Here is a 25,152-nt window from a genome sequence, read left to right as displayed (position 1 = left end):
GGGCTCTTTTTGGTTGAGAGACCTTTAATGACTGCTTCTATTTCCTTAGGAGTTATGGGGTTGTTTAACTGGTTTATCTGTTCCTGATTTAACTTCGGTACCTGGTATCTGTCTAGGAATTTGTCCATTTCCTGTAGATTTTCAAGTTTTGTTGAATATAGGCTTTTATAGTAAGATCTGATGATTTTTTGAATTTCCTCTGAATCTGTAGTTATGTCTCCCTTTTCATTTCTGATTTTGTTAATTTGGACACACTCTCTGTGTCCTCTCATTAGTCTGGCTAAGGGTTTATCTATCTTGTTGATTTTTCTCAAAGAACCAACTTTTGGTTCTGTTGATTCTTTCTATGGTCCTTTTATTTCTACTTGGTTGATTTCAGCTCTGAGTTTGATTATTTCCTGACTTCTACTCCTCCTGGGTGTATTTGCTTCTTTTTGTTCTAGAGCTTTTAGGTGTGCTGTCAAGCTGCTGACATATGCTCTTTCCTGTTTCTTTCTGCAGGCACTCAGCGCTATGAGTTTTCCTCTTAGCACAGCATTCATTGTGTCCCATAAGTTTGGGTATATTGTACCTTCATTTTCATTAAATTCTAAAAAGTCTTTAATTTCTTTCTTTATTTTTTCCTTGACCAGGTTATCATTGAGTAGAGCATTGTTCAATTTCCACGTATAGGTGGGCATTCTTCCCTTATTATTATTGAAGACCAGTTTTAAGCCTTGGTGGTCTGATAGCACGAATGGGATTATTTCTATCTTTCTGTACCTGTTGAGGCCCGTTTTTTGACCAATTATATGGTCAGTTTTGGAGAAAGTACCATGAGGAGCTGAGAAGAAGGTATATCCTTTTGCTTTAGGATAGAATGTTCTATAAATATCTGTTAAGTCCATTTGCCTCATTACTTCTCTTAGTCTGTCTACGTCTTTGTTTAATTTCTGTTTCCATGATCTGTCCATTGATGAGAGTGGGGTGTTGAAATCTCCTACTATTATTGTGTGAGGTGAAATGTGTGTTTTGAGCTTTAGTAAGGTTCCTTTTATGTATGTAGGTGCCCTTGTATTTGGGGCATAGATATTTAGGATTGAGAGTTCATCTTGGTGGATTTTTCCTTTGATGAATATGAAGTGTCCTTCCTTATCTTTTTTGATGAATTTTAGTTGAAAATTGATTTTATTTGATATTAGAATGGCTACTCCAGCTTGCTTCTCCTGACAATTTGCTTGGAAAGTTGTTTTCCAGCCTTTCACTCTGAGGTAGTGTCTGTCTTTGTCTCTGAGGTGTGTTTCCTGTAGGCAGCAGAATGTAGGGTCCTCGTTGCATATCCAGTTTGTTAATCTATGTCTTTTTATTGGGGAGTTGAGGCCATTGATGTTGAGAGATATTAAGGAATAGTGATTATTGCTTCCTGTTATATTCATATTTGGATATGAGGTTATGTTTGTGTGCTTTTCTTCTCTTTGTTTTGTTCCCAAGATGATTAGTTTCTTGCTTCTTCTAGGGTATTGCTTGCCTCCTTATGTTGGGCTTTACCATTTATTATCGTTTGTAGTGCTGGATTTGTAGAACGATATTGTGTAAATTTGGTTTTGTCATGGAATATCTTGGTTTCTCCATCTATGTTAATTGAGAGTTTTGCAGGATATAGTAACCTGGGCTGGCATTTGTGTTCTCTTAGGGTCTGTATGACCTCTGTCCAGGATCTTCTGGCTTTCATAGTTTCTGGCGAAAAGTCTGGTGTGATTCTGATAGGTCTGCCTTTATATGTTACTTGACCTTTTTCCCTTACTGCTTTTAATATTCTTTCTTTATTTTGTGCGTTTGGTGTTTTGACTATTATGTGATGGGAGGTGTTTCTTTTCTGGTCCAATCTATTTGGAGTTCTGTAGGCTTCTTGTATGCCTATGGGTATATCTTTTTTTAGGTTAGGGAAGTTTTCTTCTATGATTTTGTTGAAGATATTTACTGGTCCTTTGAATTGGGAGTCTTCACTCTCTTCTATACCTATTATCCTTAGGTTCGATCTTCTCATTGAGTCCTGGATTTCCTGTATGTTTTGGACCAGTAGCTTTTTCTGCTTTACATTATCTTTGACAGTTGAGTCAATGATTTCTATGGAATCTTCTGCTCCTGAGATTCTCTCTTCCATCTCTTGTATTCTGTTGGTGAAGCTCATATCTACAGCTCCTGTCTCTTCTTTTGGTTTTCTATATCCAGGGTTGTTTCCATGTGTTCTTTCTTGATTGCTTCTATTTCCATTTTTAATTCCCTCAACTGTTTGATTGTGTTTTCCTGGAATTCTTTCAGAGATTTTTGTGACTCCTCTCTATGGGCTTCCAATTGTTTATTTATGTTTTCCTGGAATTCTTTCAGGGATTTTTGCGATTCCTCTCTGTATGCTTCTACTTGTTCTCTAATGGAGTTCTTCACGTCTTTCTTGAAGTCCTCCAGCATCATGATCAAATATGATTTTGAAACTAGATCTTGCTTTTCTGGTGTGTTTGGATATTCTGTGTTTGCTTTGGTGGGAGAATAGGGCTCCGATGATGCCATGTAGTCTTGGTTTCTGTTGCTTGGGTTCCTGCTCTTGCCTCTCGCCATCAGATTATCTCTAGTGTTACTTTGTTCTGTTATTTCTGACAGTGGCTAGACTGTCCTATAAGCCTGTGTGTCAGGAGTGGTGTAGACCTGTTTTCCTGTTTTCTTTCAGCCAGTTATGGGGACAGAGTGTTCTGCTTTCGGGCGTGTAGTTTTTCCTATCTACAGGTCTTCAGCTGTTCCTGTGGGCCTGTGTCTTGAGTTCACCAGGCAGGTCACTTGCAGCAAAAAAGTTGGTCTTACCTGTGGTCCTGAGGCTCAAGTTTGCTAGTGGGGTGCTGCCTATGAGCTCTCTGCGGCGGCAGCAACCAGGAAGATCTGTGCCGCCGTTTCCGGGAGCTTCAGTGCACCAGGGTTCTAGATGGCGTTTGGTGTTTTCCTCGTCAGAAATTTGTGCAGAGTGCAGTCTCTTCTGGTTTCCCAGGCTTGTCTGCCTCTCTGAAGGGTTAGCTCTCCCTCCCATGGGATTTGGGTGCAGAGAACTGTTTATCCGGTCTCACGGTTTCCCTCTTGTTGAGTGGATCTTAAGTCCAATTAGAGAACAGTTGTTTTCCCCCAAGGTATGTGTGCCACTACTGCATGGTAGGGTGATTCTACCATGCTAGTTTTGTGGTTTACAGGTACCACAACTGGGTAGCATGTTGTTTGCATCCCTCCTTTGGAAGCTTGCACGATTCCTTCTGGTGCCTTCAGGGAGTGGGCTTTAGGTCAGGTCCAGCTCAGGGTCCCCTGAGTCCTGTGTCTGAAGAACATAACATCTTCTTGCTGCCTATTTTTTGACAAAAGTGTCAGAAACATACTTCCGTAAGTAAAAGCTTCTTTAAAATGTAGTGTTGATAAAACTGGATAGATCTCTCATTTCACTAAAAATCTGTTCCAAATAGTCCAATGGCCTTGATATAAGCCTTAAAGTTTGAAATTAGCAGCGAACATATACAACAAACAAATAAATAAACAAAACTTCAAGATATAGAACTGGGCAAGGATATTCTAAAAAAGATGCCAATAGCACAGGAAGTGATTCCAGGATATAGAGTGACAATTTTGGAATTTTTTTTCCTTTTGAAAACCTCAGTTATATTATAAGAATATGATTTTATTTTAATATCAGATATGGGATATGGAGCTACTTCCGATTGTCCATAGCAGCTGACTATGATTTGCCTCATGCTCTGGAGGGGGCATGAGTTTTGTCACCCACTGATAGTTTCTGTGATTGTGTGATGTTTGGAATTCTGGGGACTTTTCAGAGGGAATATAAATGCTAGGACCTGGGGGGCGGGCGGTATTGGTTGATTGTTGTTGGTTGTTGTTGGTCATGGTTTGCCAAGTAGTCATGGGCAAAGAAGGAACAATAACAAGAAGAAATTAGTTATTTTGTTGGTGAAGATCACACTTGCCTCAAAGAACTCAACACCCTTCATCAGCAGGAAGTAGTCAAAGGGTAACATCTTTGACCCCTGACTTTAGTCAGGGATCTCTTTCTTTTCCTCTCGTTTTTCCTCTCTTATCTAGCGTTAGAGGGTTGAAAGCATGAACAAAAAGAGGCAGAGAAGAGTGGAAGAAAGAAGAAACCATAAAGTAGCTAAAGGTCAGCTATAAGGACTTGACAAATGGAATTAAGTAAAATTAAAATGATTTTATACAGAAAAAAAACTGTTGTGAAAAACAGCCTACAAAATATTTGTCCACTAAATGTCAGATAGTGGGTTAATATCTAAAGTACACAAAGAACTGCCTAAATTAAATATCAGGGGGGAAAAACTTCCAGTAAGTAAATGCGATATTAACCTGGAGAGACAGTTTTCAAAAGAGAAGATACAACTGGCCAACAAATACCTAAAAAAGTGTTCCACATCCCTAGCTTTTGGGGAGACGCAGTCAACCTGCTTTGAGATCCCATATCATCTCCATAAGAATTGTTGGTATCAGGGAAACAAGTGACAGAAGATGCTGGCAAGAATGTGGGAAAAGAGGAGGCATACATACTGGGAGGAAATTGAACTTTTGCAGCTCATAGAAATTAATATAGATGTTACATAAAAAATGAAAAATAACCCTATGTATGACTTCTTCTGGTTATATACCGAAAAGACTACAGTCTGCCACAGAGACATTTCTTTTAACTTCTTACTTTTTAAAGAATTTCATGTATGAGTGCTGTTTACCTCCTTCCTCACTTTCCCCCTCCCCAGTTAATGTCCCATTTCCCCAATTCCCTCTTTCACAGCACCTGTGTTCCCTACAGAGATATTTGTGTATCCCTGTTGATTGCTGCAGGATTCACAGTAGGTGAAAAATAGAACCACCTTAGATGTCTATCAATCAAGAAATGTATAGTGTGGTGCAGATACACATTGTGATCTTATGCCAATGTAAGAAAAATGAAATCTTCACATTTTCAAAAGATGGATAAAACTAGAAGCCATTATAAGAAACAAAAGTAATTAAGACTGGAAGACCAAGTCTACACGTTTCTGACTTATGTGGATCCTCGATTTTAGTATGTGTACATTTGTGCATGTGGCACGGAGGAGTCATGAAAGAACATAGGAGGGGATGGAGAGATCTTAAGGGAGAGGGCTAGTGCAGGGAGGGAATGGAATGCTGGAATATGCAGCAGAGGGAAGGTGACTGGTGAGTAGGGAGGTGGGGACAGGGAGCCAGCAGTGAGGCAGGCCAATGGGAATAAAATACACATATGCTATAAAGAAGTACCTTTCTTTATAAACTTACTTACATTGATTTTTTAAAAAAGCTCAAAAGGGGATTTTCTGGGGAGATTTTACAGGTGTTACAGGCTTCTAGAGAGAGCCGTAGGATTTGGTACAGTCAGGGCTCACATCTTTCAGTTTGCTCTTTTTTCTGCTTTCTGTACCATCCCTTCAGTTTTAGTGAGTAAAGTTCCACAGAGGAACTTCATCAGGAAGAGGATGGATACAAGATCATATGCTTTGGAAACCACATAGACATTTTTCATTTTCACTTTGGGAACCACCTAGGTATTTTTCCTTTTCTTTCTAGAGAATTACATTTCCTCTCTACTTTGTGTTTTTGCAATACTCTAAATATTTAGCATGTGCCAACAGATTGTATACATTTTTACTCAGACCCAAGCTGATAAGTGACTTGTCAGAATGAAACAGAGTCACTGTGTTATCCAGGGCTCCTCCTGCAGACAGTTTATTAGGATACCTCTGTTAGGCACACTACAAAGTGAATCTGAGGCTACCCCTGATTTAGATTCTTCTCATTTGCTTGTCTTTTGCCCTTGTCTTTTCTCAGTCCATTAAACTTACCCTGCATGGTTCCTTCTCCACATAGCTGAGTTCCCTTCTCTAAAGCTACAAACTGCTTCCTTGAGGCCTGAGACAAAGATCTCCCCAGTGACTCTTGTTCTCCTTGTAAAATACTCTCTGAAGCATGGACCATTCTTCTTGATCTATGTCATGTATTTGTGTTTTCTCTTTTGTGAAAGTGTAAACTCTGATGTATTTCACAGATCCCAGGATGAGGAAAGTGAAAATATTGGGTTAAAATGGTCGGGTTCTCCACCTCCAACTCTATGATCCAGGTTGTTCAATTTTTGGAGACATAACATGCTAGTGTTCAACAGAGTTTTGAAGAAGCATTGGTCCGATGGTCGCTAAGGCAGTTCCCATCAGGTATCATAGCACTTCCCAGCTCATAGGGAGCACTGGATGGTGACACATTGGAACCTGACTGCTTCTTCTCCTGCTGTGCTTAAGGCACAGATAACTGCTAATGGAGCTTACGAGTCAAGTGGATTTACAGACCATCTGGAAGGGTTATAGGATACATGAAGTCGTCATTGTGAAGTAAGAGAAAGGGATATGGCAGGGACACAGAGGAGAGAGCAGGAGAATGGACGGGTACTGAACTGGGAAGAAGGCAGAGGAGCACAGAGCTGGGTTTTGGAGCAGGAGGAACAGATGAGATGGAGTGAGCACAGTGGAGCTGCTTGCTTCCTGCACCTGAGCCACACTATTTTTGGTATCCTGAAGGCTTAGTTTACCTGTGATCTCCCTCACGGGGCTTTTGATATTATTGGAAAAGACTCACGTGATTTTGTTTCTGCATTTTTGTCTCAATTTAGTCAGGAGCATTTCATGCTTTCAAGTCAGCCTAAAATAAATTGGAGTGGGGGAAGTTTTAGTTTTCATTTTGTCAGAGAAGACTTTCCAGCCAGTACCCTCTGGAGACTATTCTGCCCATATTGGTGACAGGGGAGCAGGGGAGCAGTTCGATTCCACTTTCTCGGAGTTGGCCAAATGATTCTCACCAGATGGAGCTGGGATGAGGCAGTGCAGAGACTGACCCAATGTGCTCCTAGGGAAGAGCAGAATAACTGGGGTGGGGTGGGTGGGTGGGGGTTCTGGCTGTATTTCAGGATGCAAAACTGTGTACACTCTATGTACTAGGCCTGGCTTTGCTTCTAGTGGGGCCTGTTGTGAACTTCTGCTGGAACTTTTCTTCCAGTTTTCCTCTAGGAGTTCTTGACTCATGGAGGAACTGTCTGATGCCCCTGCTTGGGAAGCTCCCAGAAACCATCTCTGACGGTTAATTCAGAATATTAACCACAACTTTTCTGAAGATCTTTCTAGAATCCAGCCCTACTTGCCCTATTTTTGGCACATTTATTTATATTGTTGTTTTACTCAAGAGGTCATTAGAAGAGCGATCTTGAAAACCCAGTTAGGTACACAGATACCATAAGAAGAAAGGAGGGGGTCTCATACTGGGGCCACATGGGAAGTACTGGGATTGGTCATGTGGCAGAAGATACAAGTCTGTGTGGACAAGAACTTCATTGTGGCTTTCCTGAGAAGGGATGGGTGAGGCAGGATAAACAGGCTTAGATTGGTCTGGATCCTGGAGTATCAGAGATGCTTCTAGTTGTTCAGTATCTGACCTTTGACTAGGTCTAGATAACAATCACCCTGATTATGTGAAACTAAAATGGGGAATGTCCAAATGTCTTGGCTTTTATTTGAAAAGTACACCTCAGATAGGAACTTTCAGGTTTAGGTGACAAGTGAGGCAGGAGACTAAGATAGGGCAGCTCAGAGATATTATTGAGTTGACTGGAAGACGCGTGTCTAATACATGAATACAGGGCAGAGATTCAAATACTGGTTTTGAAAAGTACAACAGGGGTTGGGGATTTAGCTCAGTGGTAGAGTGCTTGCCTAGGAAGCCCAAGGCCCTGGGTTCGGTCCCCAGCTCCGAAAAAAAGAACCAAAAAAAAAAAAAAAAAAAAGAAAGAAAGGAAAAAAAAAAAAGAAAAGTACAACAAACCTGTTGACAGTGATGGCCACTCCCTGAGGCATCCGTGTCTTGTGTCTTTGCTTCATCCTGAATCCATGATTTATTCTCACTGCCTTCTGCCGCTTCCTGGGAGCACTGCCTAATAAACTGTTCTCCCCCCACCTGTTTCTAAATGGAAACTGGACCTAAGTTACACACTGAAGCAATTCAAGATTTGGATGCTGCCCCAAGGCCCCATTTCTACACTAGAGCTTCTCTGGTTCTGTGGGAAACATCCCATAGGCATATGTGAGTGGACCCCAAAGACCTTATTCTTTGTATGAGGTGGGATTCTGTGCTGGAATCCTACTGCATCTGGCTATATCAGCTTCTCCTATAACTGTGTCTCCTGTGATGTACTTGGCCATGCTTGGTCCTCCCCTTACTGTATTTCATAGATTTTGATCCTTTTTAAATTTCTTTTTGTTTCTTATTGAATAAAATTTAAATTGTATTCATATCACTCCAATTAAATATATCCTTATCAGCATATAGAGTTATTTCTACTGGCAACATTGCTCAATTGCATAGATATCTAGAATATGAATACACTGCAGGCAATTCAAGTGGCTGGTAGGTGGTAGTAGCCTAATTGTAACAGAATTCCTCACGAGAGGGCAGCAGATTTTAGCCATTGGTAAAATTTGGATAGCTTGGCTCCTTTGACGTTTCTAAAGGCTAATTTCTTTTTTTTTCATCTTTATTAAATTAGGTATTTCTTATATTTTTGGTTGTGAGCCTAGCCTTTAACGGCTGAGCCATCTCTCCAGCCCAAATTAGGTATTTCTTATTTACATTTCAAATGTTATTCCCTTTCCTGGTTTCCAGGCCAACATCCCCCCAAAAATCCCGTTCACTGCGGGTTCAGTCTTGGCAGGGCCAGTGGCTTCCCCTTTCACTGGTGCTCTTACTAGGCTATTCATTGCTACCTATGAAATTGGAGCCCAGGGTCAGTCCATGTATAGTCTTTGGGTAGTGGCTTAGTCCCTGGAAGCTCTGGTTGGTTGGCGTTGTTGTTCATATGGTGTCTCAAGCCCCTTTAAGCTCTTCCAGTCCTTTCTCTGATTCCTTCAATGGGGGTCCTATTCTCAGTTCAGTGGTTTGCTGCTGGCATTCGCCTATGTATTTGTTGTATTCTGGCTGTCTCTCAGGAGAGATCTACATCTGGTTCCTGTCAGCCTGCACTTCTTTGCTTCATCCATCTTATCTAGTTTGGTGGCTGTATATGTATGGGCCACCTGTGGGGCAGGCTCTGAATAGGCGTTCCTTCAGCCTCTGTTCTAAACTTTAAGGCTAATTTCTTTAAACACACATAAATGTATATTGAATGTGTGTCAGTGAGTTTAATTGCTAAATAATCCAGGAAAGCATTCTAGTTATTTGGAAGACATGATCTTCGTCTTGATTGTCAACTTGATCAGGTTGATGGATGTCTCAGACATGAGTCAAATATACTCTGTGTGTGGCTGTGGAATGCTTCCAGGAACAACTAAAGGACTGGAAGTAATAAATCTCCTGATAGACAATTTGGTGACATTATGGGGCATGCGAAGGATGGTGGGCCCTTGTTGGAGGAATTGGCCATTAGGGCTATGTAACTGGGAGCTATATCTTGCCCTGATCTCCTCCTATATTTCATTTTCCCTTCTTCCTGTCTCTCATGATGTAAGTTCCTTTGTTCATGACTTCTCTACTGTGATGGATGAATGCAACAAAAACCATAAGCCAAAATAAATCTTTCCTACCTTAAGTGTTTTCCATCAGGTATCTTGTCATAGTGACAGGGTAGGTATCCAGCACAGCAAGTCCTAAGGCACACAGATAATTAAGACCAGCAGGAGAGCAGAAATGAATTTGCTTAATAATCATAAAACTGTCAAGACTTGTCAGTATCTGCAAGAAAGTAATTAGTTGTATTGCATTTGATAAGGTTCTTGTTTTTTCTGTAGGCAAAAATCATATTCCCCATCTGTTATCTTTAATTTCAGGGTATAAAATACATTCAAGATAATGAGAGTGGTGATGACCTGGGTTGGGTGAGCTGCATAGGACATCCACAAAACTCTATTAATTTCAAAGACTAGATTTTTTCTTAATAGTGCTTCTTTATCATCTGAACCTAATTAACTCCTTCTACTTGATTTTTTTCCCCAACTACCTTTGCAAGATGTAGGTTTTTGTCCTAATGCCTATCACCTCATGCTAACAAGATGGCTGCTGCAGCTCAAATACTATTGTCACCTTTCAGCAGGAGGAAGAGATGAAGAGGAGAAAGGAGGGAAAGGTGAAGTTTAAAGGAATGAAAGTGGTCTCAGGATAGTCTCAGGAATTTCCAGTTATAATTAATTGGGGCAGAATTACAATGCAAAGCAAGGAATTGCATGCATTGTTTTTTTTCCCCTTAAAAGAGGAAGGCAGGTGATCTGGGAGTTGCTGATGAAAGTTAAATGAGTCCTATTTATTGACTTTGCTCTCTCTGCCCTTAAATGTGTCATTGTGTCCTTATCTGCTGGTGCAGTTTCGGGAGACACCATTTGCATCTCCCCCTGGGACACTTTTACAGGGTGGCTTGTATTTTAGGATCCTTTTGATTCACCAATGATAGAAAGACATTATGAATTCCCTAATGCTTGCAAATGAATCTGTATTTTAATAGTTTTTAATACTTAAGAATTAGTCACTTGTCCACATAAAACTTTGCTATTTTGCTTAAAAATAACATACCTCACTTTGTATGAATTCATGGGGACCTTCCTCTAGTCCTGTCTTGCAGTGTACCAGTCTCCTCTCTGGAAAAAAAGAGATAGACTACCATGGTTTTAACCATTTTATTCAAGGAACTTAATAAATTCCCCTAGCAAGCCTTTGGATTTTCCTCTAGACTGCTATCCTCTGTCTCTGCTCCAGCCTCACTGGATGGCTCCGTTGTGTCTTTGAACTGCTGCAAGTCTTCTTTCCTATTGGCTGTTGTGCTGCTCTGGCCTTAGATTCATGTTCCATGTCACATTTCCTTGTTGCTCTTCCAGGTCCCCGAAGCTGAGTAGGTGAACCTTCGTTGGTTTTCCATCATGCCCTGTTGCTCCCCAGCTATGATGTATTGCTGCTTATTTCTAGTGGTCAGAGTGGACACACCAGTAAATTTAAAAGATGCCTGGTAGGAGCTATAACTTGGATCCACTGAAGATTTCCAACACTTCCTTAACTCCTCATTCATCTCTTTATGTTGGGGTCTGGAATGGGACCTGGGTCAATGATGAATTTAATGCATATTTATTAGAATGAGAAAATGAAGGAATGGAGAAAAATGCCCAGGAAGTTGATCATAAGACCTTTACGTAGCAGCTGCTATTCTTGTTCTTTCTCCTGGAACCAGAACTTCATTAACATATAATTAACATAGAACCAGACTTAATTAATAAATCCAGATTATATTAAGCTATATGGTTAGGGCTTCAAAACTGTCCTGTATTTCAGGGGATTCTGAATGTTTCCTGTTTCTAATGTGCTCTTGATGATGTAAACGTAGTTTGAATGGACAGTCCAAGGGGATCGTCATGGATGATGATGGTTATTAACAGAACTTTTTACTGTCCTTGATAAAGGTTCAGGGAGATAATTTCCCTTGGATGCATGGCATTTTTCTGCTCTTCATAACAGAGCCATCCTTCAAGCATAGCAAGCCAATATTTCTTCTATGGTGAGATGCAGAGGGCTGGTTAGGGTCTTTAAGAAGGCTGACAGGAACCAGAAGTAGATCTCTCCTGAGAGAACAGCCAGAATACTGCAAATACATATGTGAATGCCAGCAGCAAATCACTGAACTGAAAATGGGACACCCCCCCGCCCCAGTGAAGGAATCAGAGTAAAGACTGAAGAGCTGAAGGGGCTTGAGACTCCGGATGAACAACAATGCCAACCAACCAGAGCTTCCAGAGACTAAGCCACTACATAAAGACTATACATGAATTGACCCTGGGCTCCAACTGCATAGGTAGCAATGAATAATCTAGTAAGGTCACCCATGGAAGGGGAAACCCTTGGTCCTGCCAAGGCTGAATCCCCAGTGAATGGGATTCTTGGGAGGAGGGCGGTAATGGGGGGAGGATGGGGAGGGGAACACCCATATAGAAGGGGAGAGGGAGGGATTAGGGGGTTGTTGGCCTGGAAACCAGGAAAGGGAATAACATTTGAAATGTAAATAAGGTATTCCTTATGTGTGGATTGAGTGTTAAATGCCAAGCCAGATGAATGCAATTCTATGGAAGCAAGACTTGGCCACCTTATAGTTTCTTGGTGCAAATATAAAACCATTACCCCATGACTAGACTGTGTTTCAACAGTTTTTATTTATTTCCTCATAATGAAAAAGTCAACAGATTAGGAGAGAACTGACACTGTATAGACAATTGTTTTTTTATACTCACTGATCTTAGTGTGGCCATATGGGGAAGCAATGGATTATGGGGCAGATGCAGAAGGAGGGGGTACTGTGAGTAGGAGCTATGCTTTGAGTTTCTGTGGGAGGAAACAGTGAGATCAAGGAAGAAGGCACAGGGTTGGGCAAACTGAATGATATCTGTGATCTCTGGAGCAGAAGGGTTGCTTAGATTTAACTCCATATGACTTGTCCCCTCGGCGATTAGGAAGTTATGGTTATTAAGGCAGTGAATAGAGATTAGGAACATGAAAGCCCAATAAGGAGGAAGTTTGGTGACCCTAGGTGCTGGTGGATGATCAGGGGAAGGAGGCCAAGGAAAGTGATGCAATTGGGCTTCTGGAAAGTACAGAGTTTCCAGAACTCTGCTTATCTGGCCATGCTTATTTGGCAGGGATCCTTTGTTGTTATAGAAAAGTTAGAAGAGGTAAAGGACCACTTTGTCACATCCTCAAGGCTGTGTTCTGACAGCGCTTGGGTCTGAATGCATTAATAATAAAGTTAGAATCACTTATAATGTGTCAGTGTTGCATTATTGAAAAGAAATTATTAAGCACTTCTACTTGGCGTAATTTATCCAAGAGCAAAGCCAGATTCAGTGTCTCCCCTCCCTCTGTCTTCTGTTGTTGCCTGTCTGTTGTATAAGCCTGAATCTGTGCCTGCCTGAATGCTGTCTTGTGGATCTATCTCTTCCTGGCTGTGTCTTTGCACACAAGAATTGTGCCTATGGGTGTGTCTGTAACAAAGGGCTTTGCTCTCTCTTTAATTGAACGGCACAGAAAGTATCCTACTGGGGAAGGAATAAGGAATAGTTTCAAAATTTTTACAAAAGATTGAGTCACTGATTCTAACTGACCAAAACACACCCAGATAATAAACAGTACTATAGTCATCATTGTTTATCAAGCAATATTCATATGTCGCAATCAGCATTTATGATGGATGTTAGTAATATAAGACTGTTTTCATTTTGTTTTCTGTTTTCAGCAAATGATTATCATGACATATAGGCACATATGAAGCACTCTCTGAGACAGGGGTACCCGCGAGTACCAAACTTAAGATCACAGTGGTGCTTTAGCTTAGGTTGGAAAAGTTGGTTACATGGGAAATCCAAGGCAAGTAAGGTTGGTTGCTATATTTCCCTCAAAAACACATTAAACAACAGTTTGAGTACACAATAAGTCAGTCTTAAGCCTTAAGTGACCTCAAGTTAAATTATTAATTCTTGCTGTAGGGTCCAGCAAAAAGTTCCAGTCTCTTTGAAGGTAAAAGGTATTTTTTATCATATTATCACACATTATCATGTTGATATTAACATCTTTTGGTGTGGTGGTTTAAAGAATGCCAAGCATATTCAAACTACCACATTTGGCTAATTCAACTGTACACTTAAAACATCATTTCCACCTGATGTTCATCTTTCATACTTAGCTCACATGTCTGATGTGTTTTCAGACTAGACTGTCAATAAATAAATATTGTAAATTAGCTTTTCCCAAATCTTAATGTTGCAGAAGAATCAGACAGCTTGATAGTGACTTTTAATTCCTAGAGGTGGGCACTCTCTGGATGGGTATCTTTTCAGAATAGCATGTTAAAACCTGGTCTCTGGCAAGCTCAACTCACAGGGGAGACTTGTGTCTAGAAATCCCTGAATAGACATCTTCATGGATATAAGTGGTACTATCCAACATGTGGAGCTGATCCCTCTGCACTGAGACAGAATGTCCATGATGTTCAACTATAATTCTGTATATCTAATGCTAGACTGTCTTCTACATATAAATAAAAAGATCCCGTATTTATCCACAAATTGCCTGCTGAATATCTAGCTCATGGAGCCCTGTGATATAGGTGGTGCATGAGAGATGTCTAAATTTCCTGTTCTGCCTTTGCATATCCTGGGTCGAGATAAAGGCAAAGCTGTGATTCATTTATAAGTTTCTCTTTTATCCTTAGGATCTAAGTCACAGAACTGTCTGTGGAACTCCCTCATTGATGGCCTCACTGGGAATGTTAAGGAGAAGCCACGGCCAACAATTGTCCAGGACACCCGACCCCCAGAAGAAATTCTGGCAGATGAATTGCCACAACTGGATAGCCCAGAAGCTTTGGTGAAGACATCCTTCAGGTTTGGTGGCTGAGAATCCAGTTTGTTCCTTCTTATTGGTTTTGAGAGCTATCTCAGTCCGTTTGGATGCCTACTCAGGGGGCAGCAAATGACTGTTTCTCTGTACTGTATGAATTAGCAATGATGAAAGATTTTTGAAATGATTCCTAACTGGACTCCCATGTAGCTTTCCCAAATGTTGTAAATATCAAGTCTCTGGTTTATTTCTGTTGGTAGTTAAATGGTATTGGCATTTCAGTGCTGAGGTTCAGTACTCAGTGGTATCAGCAACTTGAATTGGGTGAATGCTGCTTTTGCTCCAAGGGGCAATAATGCATTTGGGTAAGCTCATGTACTGGGATTCATCCAGCCCTTTGCCTTTATTGTCTCTTGCTTGGGGGAGGTTTCTACTTGTGAGAGACATAAGCTCTATCACTGAGGTAAATGAACACAGTCTTGTGTTGTTCTCCAGATGGCTGACTGCTCTACTCCTGGTCCCTTAGTCTGGTATCTCCCTGGAAAGGACTTTTTCATTCTTTTTTAACTGTATGCTTCATTTTCACTACAGCTCTATCCATTACCTTCTTATCCATTATAATCAAAGTTAATCTGGGTGTGAACATGTTGCAACATCCAGTGCCGTTTATATCAGAAATTGAGATTTCATAATTCTTCCAATTTCTGTTTCTCCCTTCCTTTCTGCTACAGTAACTGGTCCTACTCTTATGATCACCATGAACTGTTCTATTCTCCAAATAGCCCATGTAACATATAAATTTCACTCTAGGCAACTCTTTGACCCCATGAAATGATTTTTAAATGAGCTATCTTTTGCATAGAGGAAGTGTGTAATAGCTTAGTTAAAACCATTTCATTGTGTGCAGGTTCTTATATAGACTGAATTATAGATGAGTCTGAACAGAAGTGTGGATAGGAGTTTTGTTTGGATTTCTTTATGCAACGTGATAGCTACATTGGGGAGACAAGTACAATATCAAATATTTTCTCATTCCCATAAAGGGGTTAGTTATTGCATCCTGAGGTTTTTGAAATAAAGATAAGCTCTCTCTGTGAACCTGCATTTTTCTGCAAATGACAGCAGGAAAGTATGGCTGTTGACTGGCTCTCTTAGTTTGTGTAATCCTGCCCTGGAGCCTGACTCCTCATATACAGTGTATCCATAACCAGTTCCTCTGTCTGAAAAGCGGTCCTTTATCATTGCCAACCAAAGGGTTACTCTCACTGGGCCGTCTGATTTGTGTGTTCATCTACATCATCATTACCCATTCTTATAATTCTTTGACCTTTTAAAAAGAAAGTGTATAATGATCGAAGGCTTTTTTTTTTTAAACTTGATTTGGTGGTTATAGCCTGTGCCAACATCTTCATTCCTGAAAGAGATAAATGATAAATTATTAAGATAAGAGCTTATTTTTGGCACTTTGTATAAGTTGGCATAGAAGCAAGGGAAGAGGAGACACAATTATTCCGCCTTTGTATCAGTTGAGGCTAGAAATCCACTGGCATTAATGAATCCTTTTTTTTTTGGTCTGAGCGCTATTATGCAATTGTCCTTCCAAAGGTAGTTGACTGGTGTGGCAGTGCTGAAGTAACTTGTGCAGCTGTTACTTGTGGCTATCAGAATCAGTTGTGAGATTTTTTCTCTTTTTTGCATGAAAATTGTCAAACATACTCAAAATACTCATTTTATTTATCAATTAGTAATGAATCAGTGTCAGGTTACCCTGTTGATAATGCTAGTTTTTTAAAAGACATTTCAAATTTCAAAGAAAGGAAGAAATTATGGATGAATTTTAAGAAATAAATGATTGTTGGAGGGTATGTATCCTGGAAACCTGAGACTTGTTGATTCACAGTGTCTGTGACTTAGAAGAAAATCTACCACATATTCACATAGTTTTGAGCTTTAGGGAAACAGGAACAGTTGGGAGTTTTCACCTGAGGTCCCATGGGGTCTTGTTTGCTGAGAAGAAGCACATGGTGCCCAGGAACTGTCAACACTTATTCCCCCTAGACCTCTGTTGAGTCATTACTGTTGAATGTTTCAGGATGAGTGATAGCTTTGATTGCTAGCTTCTTTTTCTCCTGTTCGGAATCTACAGCTATGAAATATAGTTACCAACCCTTATTATCAAACAAGATCCAAACTACAATGGTAGTAATATGCCAAGTCCTCAGGAAGACTTCTGGGCTCTTCGACTCCTCACAGAAACTCCATGCTGGCTGACATGAGTATCATCTCTAATCCTGCTCTGTTTTCCCTCAGCTGCCAGGAAGATGGGGTATTATGTATGATCTCACAAACTTATTAGCTGATCCCACCAGATCCACACATCTTCTTCACAGTATTTTTGCTGTCCCTTGCTTTCACTTAGCCTCATTTGGTAACACACACTTTTTCTCAGGCATGTACAAATAAAGTGGATGCTCAAAAGGAAGTGGTCAGTTGCTCACTTCCACCTCTCCCTGAACTTTTCTAGCTCTTTTCAAGTAGGTAGAGGCAAATACACACAAGATGCCTTCAGGAAAAAGAGGGAGCATCTGCTTGATAGTATCATAACTTAATTCAAATGGTTCTTTTCCAAAAGATAGGAAAAGTTCATATATCTATGAATAGTATGTTTTTCTTTTCAGAAAAGTTTCACAAGTTTGTGTGTTTTGGTCTTTACTAGGCTCACCGTTACAATAACAAATATCCTCATAGTGTCAGGAATGGCTCTAATGTAGAAGAAACAAAATATAGAATTGATATTGTAGAGGATTTCCTAATAGACTTTCTTAGAAGACATTACATTATACCAAATAGATTTTAGCTAAGGGAGTAATGCATCCAAAATATTGCAAAGATAATTAGTCTGCCAACTAAGCATCTTAGAGATAAGCAATATTTAGGCTACTGGGATGCAAATTTTCATCAGGATTGACCAGCCATTAGGTTCCATTCTACTAACAGAAGGAGATACACATGACTTACAATGAGCCATTAGACCCACTTATCTGTCAGAAAATGTGCCTTCAAGAGGGCAATGCAGGGTGACAACCATCATTAAATTCTGGCCTGCCATAAAACCTCTGCTGCTCCTCTTAAGAAAAGCATATGGTGGTATGGTGGTATACATCTTTAATCCCAGCACTCAGAATCACTTAGATAAGATGATCCCTGTGAGTTTGAGGCCAGCCTGGTTTACAAAGTGAGTCCAGGACAGCCATTGCTATTACACAGCGAAACCCTGTCTTAAAAAACCAAAAAAAGAAAGAAAAAGAAAAGAAAGGAAAGGAAAAGAAAAGCAGAAGCAGAAAGAAGGAAAGAAGGAAGAAAGGGAGGAAAAGGAAGAAAGAGAAAAGCATAATTCTTGCAAGTGGGCAAGATAAACCTGGGTAATTATTATGTGAAAAAGAACAACACTGCCATACTTAAAAACCATTATGGCAATATCGGTGTTGTGTAAATTTCCCTTGTGCCTAAGTAGCCAGACTTGCACATGTAGAATTATAAGTCTAAGGTATAGATAAGTGAGATCTTTGAAGTCAGCTCCCCTTTGGGTATGACATGGTGATATCATTGAAGAGCTTTTTTTTATTTTTCCTAAGTGTGTAGAGTGAATTATCACTAGGAAGGGGACATATTTCTGCTTCAGGCTTACAACTAACCCAAAAGATGCTGTCATTTGTGGTGGTTTGAAGGAGAATGGATTCAATGGGCTCATTGACTTGAATACTTGTTCCCTATTTGGTGGAACTGTTTGGGAACAATTAGAAGATGTGACCTTGATGGAGGAGGTGTGTCATTTGGGGTGGATTTTGAGGTTTTAAAAGACTTATACCATTCCTAGGAGTCTCATGGTTGGGGATCAATATGTGAACTCTCAGCTCTTCCTTCGCACCATCATGGACTCTAACCCTCTGAGACCATAGACCAAATTAAACACTGTCTTTTATGAGTTGCCTTCTTCATGGTGTTTTGGCATAGCAATAGAAAAATAACAATGTCACTATGGCAGAGAAAAAGAAACTGTCTTGGAAATGTGGAACCTGTGATTTGGGTTGAATCCAAATATAGACTAGTAGGAGTGCTTACTTGAGAGTTGGCTGTCATTAATGGCAGTAGCTAGGGGGAAGCTAGGGTCTTACTTTAGGTCTTATTGGAATCTCACCTTAAATAGCTAGATCATTGAAAGCTTCCAATCCAGCTTCAAGATAAGTTCCTAGATCTAACACCTTGAGCTTGTCCTGCAAACAGTTTGGGATTACCACTAAAGGTCAACATGAGTCATGTCAGTTCGTATTAATGGCAGAATGTGCCACTGAAAGTGAGACTTCGGCATTCAGGATTAGAAAGTAAGATTTTGGAAGATGAATGGACCACCCTTCCTCCCTCTGGACTGCATGTGGCTAGCAAAGATATGTAAATGCCATCTCAGGCCTAAGTAACTGTACATCTACTGGTACCCTCATCTTGCTCTTCTTTGCTGGATGCTGAAGGACAGATACTCAGTGTCTTGGAACAGACAGTTCAGTGTAGTCTTATGAAGTAAATGCCAGGGCTTGAAGGGAAGCAGTGTTCCTTCTTGTCCAAATCCAAGCCCCAGCTGTCTCTGGAAAGGGCCATGGTTTAGCTCTTACTTGTGCTAAGGACTGGGGTCTTCATCATCTCAGAATAGACAGTGTTGGGTCCCTAGCTAGACAGGTTCAGTATTTGTTGTGTCTGAATTGGATTTTAGTTCCAATGTACTTAGCACTGGGAGTTTGTTTCATGTCTTGCAGCCTCTGTTTTTTCTCCATTGTTTTTTCTCCCTTTCCCTTCAATTTTATGTAAAGACATATTTGGAAATCAAAAGATAAAATAGATTTTGATCTATAACTTTAAAAAATTTTTAAGACAAGTCACTTAATATACCCGTCACATATGTATTTGTGTGTGTGTGTGTATGTATGTATGTATGTATGTATGTATGTATGTATGTATGTGTGTGTGTGTGGTAACCCTCATTGCCTTAACCATAACAACTGAAGTTTTGTCTAGAGTAGCTATTCGACAGGTTAAGCTTGGCTGTGTATTGTCAACATCTGCGGGGATTGTTAAACGGACTGTGAGCTTACCCCATGGTAGAGTAAAATGGGAACCAGCATGCACTTTAAAAAAGACAAACATGCTTCAAGGATGGTGATACTGGTAATTGGGGCATCCTCTTCAAAACTATGGAACAAGATGGGAATTTGTAGCTTTTGAACTTCAAAATAGCTCACTGTTATTGAGTAGGTCACTTACATATTTGGCCTTAACTTTTAAGTTTTGCACTGAGGATAGAGAAGCTCACTTTCCAGGGTCATTATGAGAATGTAAGTAAGCATACACAAGGAAGGCAATCCATGCAGCATACAACATGTGTTCAGTAGGCACAATTCCTGTTTCTGCTCAGTATTTTCTGGACCCCTTGCATGGATCAAAGGTGAGGCTGTGGCTTCAGCTTTACATTACTCTGGACTCTAAAATCTCAGTTGAGTATTTAATAGGAGAATTCTGCTTTCAAAACCCAAGACTCTTGAGAGGGAGAAAGTAGGAACAGGAAAGGCAACACTGCTCATGGACTAGGTCTAGGTAGCCTGAACATGGGTAAATTTCTCAGTACTGTCCACCAGAGGACCCAGAAGAACAGTAAACATTCCCTAATGAGTGCCTGATGAGTCATTTGCTTGCTGCTAGGCATAGGCAGTCACTAGCTCACTTAAGGCCTTTAAGTCTTAGCAAAGTAAGTATTGTTATTCAGGCTGTACATGTCAAGAAGTTGAGAGACCAAACCATATGTCCAAAGTTATCATCAGGTAATAGAGCTAAAGAACTGAAATAGTAGCCCCTCACCCCACCCCACTTCTGTTAAGGAGGAGACCTCTCTACCATTTCCAGCTACCATCACGTCACCATAACATTCATGTCCCTGGAACTGTAATGGATGAAGACAATGTGATTAGTGGTATTAGTCTGAGTGTGACCTGTGAATATACACTTTGGTGTCCCAAATGTCCTGTAATGCAGACCCTACCCTTCTCCATGGCATGAAGTATTTTTCTAGATTAGATTTATGTGTTCAACTCACCTTCTTCTGGATAGAGCTTTTTCAGGCACTTCCCCTCAAACTTTATGTCTGAAAGGCCTCTTTGAGGATTTCTGTTAAATGAACACCCTGATTTAGCTTGTGAGTCTGTGTTTCCAACAGTCTCCAGGAGATGGGGTGGTTTGAGGACCATCTTTTCAGTGGTAAGGCCTGAAATTTCACAAGCATGAATTTGTAATGTGTTGTTCTTAACCTGTTACCCTGTTACCTCATTTTCTGAACAGAAGCACGGGCTTCAGAGATTATTGTTAGGATCAAGTAGGTTAAAGAGCCTTACAACTTCCAATTCCTTCTTTTCCAAGAATTCCAAACACAGTTTAAGGTTACATTGACCCTTTATACCCAAACTCTTTCTTCTGTTCTTGGGCCCTGAGGATATGTGCCCTGTATGTGCTTTATGAGTAAGGTTGGACACTGACCCAACATTGTAAGCAGTAGTAGAAGTCCTGAAGCTACCCTGTGTACCAGTCACTTCCATTGCTTACTTTAAACTGTGTGACTCCTAGGGTAGGTGGAGTCCTCAGGTTTGTATAGCTTTGCTTTTGGAAGAGGAAGACATTACTTCCCAGAGTCACCACAGGCTTGGTGAGCTTCTTCTCCCACTTAGAATGTCTGTATTTGGGCATTTATTTCTTAGATTCTATACGTAGGAAATTAAGCATATGTTCTCAAGAGCAGAGCCCCAGGGAGTAAAACACTTCAGCCTGGGAGGAGTGTATGGCCTTGTCAGATGCCATTAGATGGTTGTGTTTTCCATTCCATATTAAATCATTGAACGCCTCGTTTTGGCATCTGGCAGTCATTTTTTCCACTAGAGACTCCTGCCAAAAAGTCAGTTTCTGACTTGATTACTTTCAGGAAGTGTGCAGTGTAGTTGATGGTGGGCATGGCATGTGGCTGAGTCCCTGGGGATTGCAACCCCACCCCTGATGAGTCATGGGTCAGTGCCAGTTAGTTCATGGGAAGTCTAGCTGCACAGATTTCTCTTCTCACCATGTGTGGCTCCTATAGGGGCTCCCAGATGCATTTACTTTCCTCATTTAGTATTGCCTGTAGGGAATTTCTATGTTTCTCTATGGTCTTCAATAACCCCAAGGATCTTCCTCAAGTTTACCAAGAGGGAATGTGAAAGAAGGAATTTGAGGATTTTAAAACATTTTTTTCGCGCTTACCTAGGAAGCGCAAGGCCCTGGGTTCGGTCCCCAGCTCCGAAAAAAAGAACCAAAAAAAAAAAAAAAAAAAACCAAAAACAAAAACAAAAACAAAAAAAACAAAACAAAACATTTTTTTCATCTATAGCATTGTCTTGGGTCATGATGACTTTTTTACATTTGTATCATTTCTTTATTCTCATTTTGTTCTCCCACCTCTGTCCTCCCTTCCTCTAGTTAGCTCCCTTTCCTCCACCAAATACCTTTTCCTTCTGCTGCCTCCAGTTAGTGCATTCTATTGCCCTCTCATCCCTTAAGAGCCACCTTTCTACTTCTGTAACCTGCATGTACACACACTCATATATAAATATGTGAATGTGTTCACACACATCTGTGCACCCATAACTTTAAGTCTAGGTTCCCCATGGGAGAGACTTTTGAAGGCCAGAGAAGTGTTTACAGTGATGTTGCTTTCCTGGGAAGGCATTATTTAGGTCTCTTTTACTCAGGACACCTTTTGAGACTGATTTTCTCATTAAAGTTGGGAAAATGTGTGGATTGCGATCACTGTTGCTCTGGCATTCTTCTTGCTCTTTGCACTGGGAGTTTTGGAAAAAACGACCTTGTCTATCTATTATGGCCATGGAATTTAGCTGTCACATCTCTCACTACAGGAACATTCTTAGACCATGACCCTGTTGTTCTGTTGGGGGCAAATGGCTCGATGATGGCTAAGGCTATTGTTCCAAGGGTACTGAGCATGGCAGAGATGCTGAACTTATCTGCACCAAACCCTGATGAGCGTTTGGCTTAAGGCCGCCTTAGTGGGCTTGGGAAGGTCCCTTTGACACTGCACAGCAGCTGGGTTGTCCCCATCCATCCTTCCTTCTCTCCTTTGAAGGGTGTCAATTCCCTTTCCTGGTTTCACCCAGTCTCTTCAGCTACTTTCATTGTATCCCCTTGATTCATCCCTTGTCTGTTCCATTCTCACTTTATAAAGTATCCAGCTGGGTTCCTCTGCTGGATCATTCTGTCATTCACAACTCAGTACCCTGGGCACAGCTCCAAAACCATGGTCCTAGGAATCCAGGGCCAGGCTGTATATTCACTTTAATTTTTCATATGAGGTGCTTGCTGCTTCCTATCGGCTGTAATATTACCCTAGACTGAAACTATCTTCAATTTTGTATACTTTTATTGCCTATAGGAGACTTTTGAAGCATTGGATTAAAACAAAGACAACATAAAAGAGGAGAGTTTAAAATTATACTGAAAGAGTGACTATTGCCATTACCCAAGGCATATGTCACACACACACACACACACACACACACACACACACACACACACACACACACAGCATATACAAAACTGGATTCTGGGTGCATGATTCCAGCCAGGGGACCTGTCTCTGACACTCCCTTGCCTAGAGTGTGTGTTCTTATTCAAACCAGAACACATTCTCTTTGAGCTGCAGAAATGGAGCTAACTCATGGGGTAGCCTTCTCTCCAAGAAACCTCCAAGACAGAGGTACTTTTTAGCACTCAGCTTGCCAATGATCACACCCAGATTCCTTTCTTGTTGCACATTTTTAATGTCATTTGTTAAATGATGGAACATTTATTTTTGCTTGTTATGAGGGAATGAGAGCTACTTTACAGAAATCATACTTTATAGATTAGATCACCATGTGAGAGAGACCTGGGTAGCAAGGTTACAGCTTTGTTAGCACCCTAGAATGTGCAGAAAATGTTGCTTTCAAGGTTTCTTTTTAATTGGCTAGAACTTCCTCTAGAGTGCCTTACCTTACTGGGAACCAAGGGGTGGGGGTGTCATTAGAAGCTTCTGTGAGCTTCACATATGGACAGTGCCCCTCCCTCTTCTTCCGATGCTTTAGGTCCTCCCCACCCCATTCTCTTTCCCTCTCTGTGCTTTGAGATGAGGTCTTGCTAATTAGCTAAGTTTGTCTTGGGACTCACTATGTTGACCTCAAGTTTCTGATGTCTTGCCTCAGCTTTCTGAGTGTACAAGAATTATAGGTATGTACCATCACAACTGGTTAACATTAGGTTCTTGAAATAAAGTGCTCAAGTGTTTGGATGAAATTAATAGGTCTGGCTGTGATTCTTCTACGGTTCTAGACCAAATGGTTCAGTCTTCAGCCCTGGCTACAGCTGTTTCTATGGTAGCAGTACTAGCTGACTCCCCACTCAGGAGCCTAGGTGATGTCTCAGGTTTGGCTGATGATGTCAGGCAATTCTGGAACCTGTTCAAACTACACCCAGCATAAGGGACAATGTAAGAAAGCTAACTTTGCTCTCTTCGGTCACTTAATAGCTGCTACACTTCCATTGGTGTGGGGCCTCCAGTCAAGGGGCAGGTATCTCTTCAGAGAAGGGAAGAAAGAAGACTGTAACTGTCACTTTCTTTTTCAGTCAGATTGCAGGTGTCCCTGCAGCCCCTCAGAAAGAAGATGACTCTGGTTTTCCACTTCTCCTGTGTTACTTACTGCCTTTCCCTTTCCAACACCAGGCCTGGGGCTAAGTCACAATGGTAGATGGGTAAACAAACAGATTGGCCTGATGATTTGGGACCCTGCCTCTGGAAAAATCTCAAAAATACCATATGCAAGTCCTAATAGCTTTCTGCATCTTTTTTATATGTGATGTGTGCTAAAATTAAGTTTTCTTAATTAAGGAAAGAAACCCCTTTAAATCTGTGTCCTGTGAAATAAAAATGCGGCTATCATTTGACTGGCTATTGAAGTCTGTCTTATGCATCAGGGGAGCTAGTTAGATTGTTAACCTTGTAATAATGTGATTAAATGCTTTATGTAGGAGAACTGCTAGTTCCCACAGCATAATGGTAAGCTGCTTGACTAGCTAGAAGAAAAAGCAGGTTCTGTCTTAAGGCCTTTCTATAACAATTGTGATTTTCCCCTCCTCCCCAATGGCATCCTAACTTGGTACAGGAGTGACTGACTTGGTACAGTGAACTGGACCAGTGTCAATGTGCCCTACTCTTCCAGCATCACATGGATCCGTGAACACATCCGTGAATTGCCCTTAGTTGATCTTTGGCTGAGTCCACTCTTGATTGTCATAAAGCAAGACAAATAGTTTGGGAAAGAGACAGAAAAACTGTATCGGTTAAAGGAGTTGTTTGGCTTGTGCCTAAGTTATAGAAATGGCCTGTAAAGTGAACAACTAAAGAGAAGGCAAAATAAGCAAGGCTGGCAGGGCCTTGTGTTACCAGGGAAGGAGTGTAGAGAACAGAGGAAGCTGAGAGAGGGAAGTCTTGAATATATTATTGCTGACACAGCTATGTCAAAGATTCCCATTTCCTCAGCCACGGGGGAATGGAAAAGTCTTCCTGGGTCAGGCTCAGGGGATGGCAAA

The 25,152-nt window shown here is 40.8% G+C and overlaps 1 protein-coding gene across 4 annotated transcripts in view; it reads left to right on the top strand.

Annotated features, from left to right (window-relative positions):
• The window catches only part of Pde1c (phosphodiesterase 1C), a 479,074-nt gene that overhangs the window by 119,830 nt on the left and 334,092 nt on the right, over window positions 1–25,152 (top strand). For all 4 annotated transcript variants that reach the window (NM_031078.2, XM_039108433.2, XM_039108432.2 and 1 more), the window contains 1 exon segment: window positions 14,318–14,489. In NM_031078.2, the coding sequence (NP_112340.1) occupies window positions 14,318–14,489 (172 nt within the window).

Source organism: Rattus norvegicus, chromosome 4 (assembly GCF_036323735.1).
Source record: "Rattus norvegicus strain BN/NHsdMcwi chromosome 4, GRCr8, whole genome shotgun sequence".
Lineage (NCBI taxonomy): Eukaryota > Metazoa > Chordata > Mammalia > Rodentia > Muridae > Rattus > Rattus norvegicus.
Note: the sequence above shows the minus strand (reverse complement) of the source record. Positions and strands in the feature narration are given on the sequence as shown.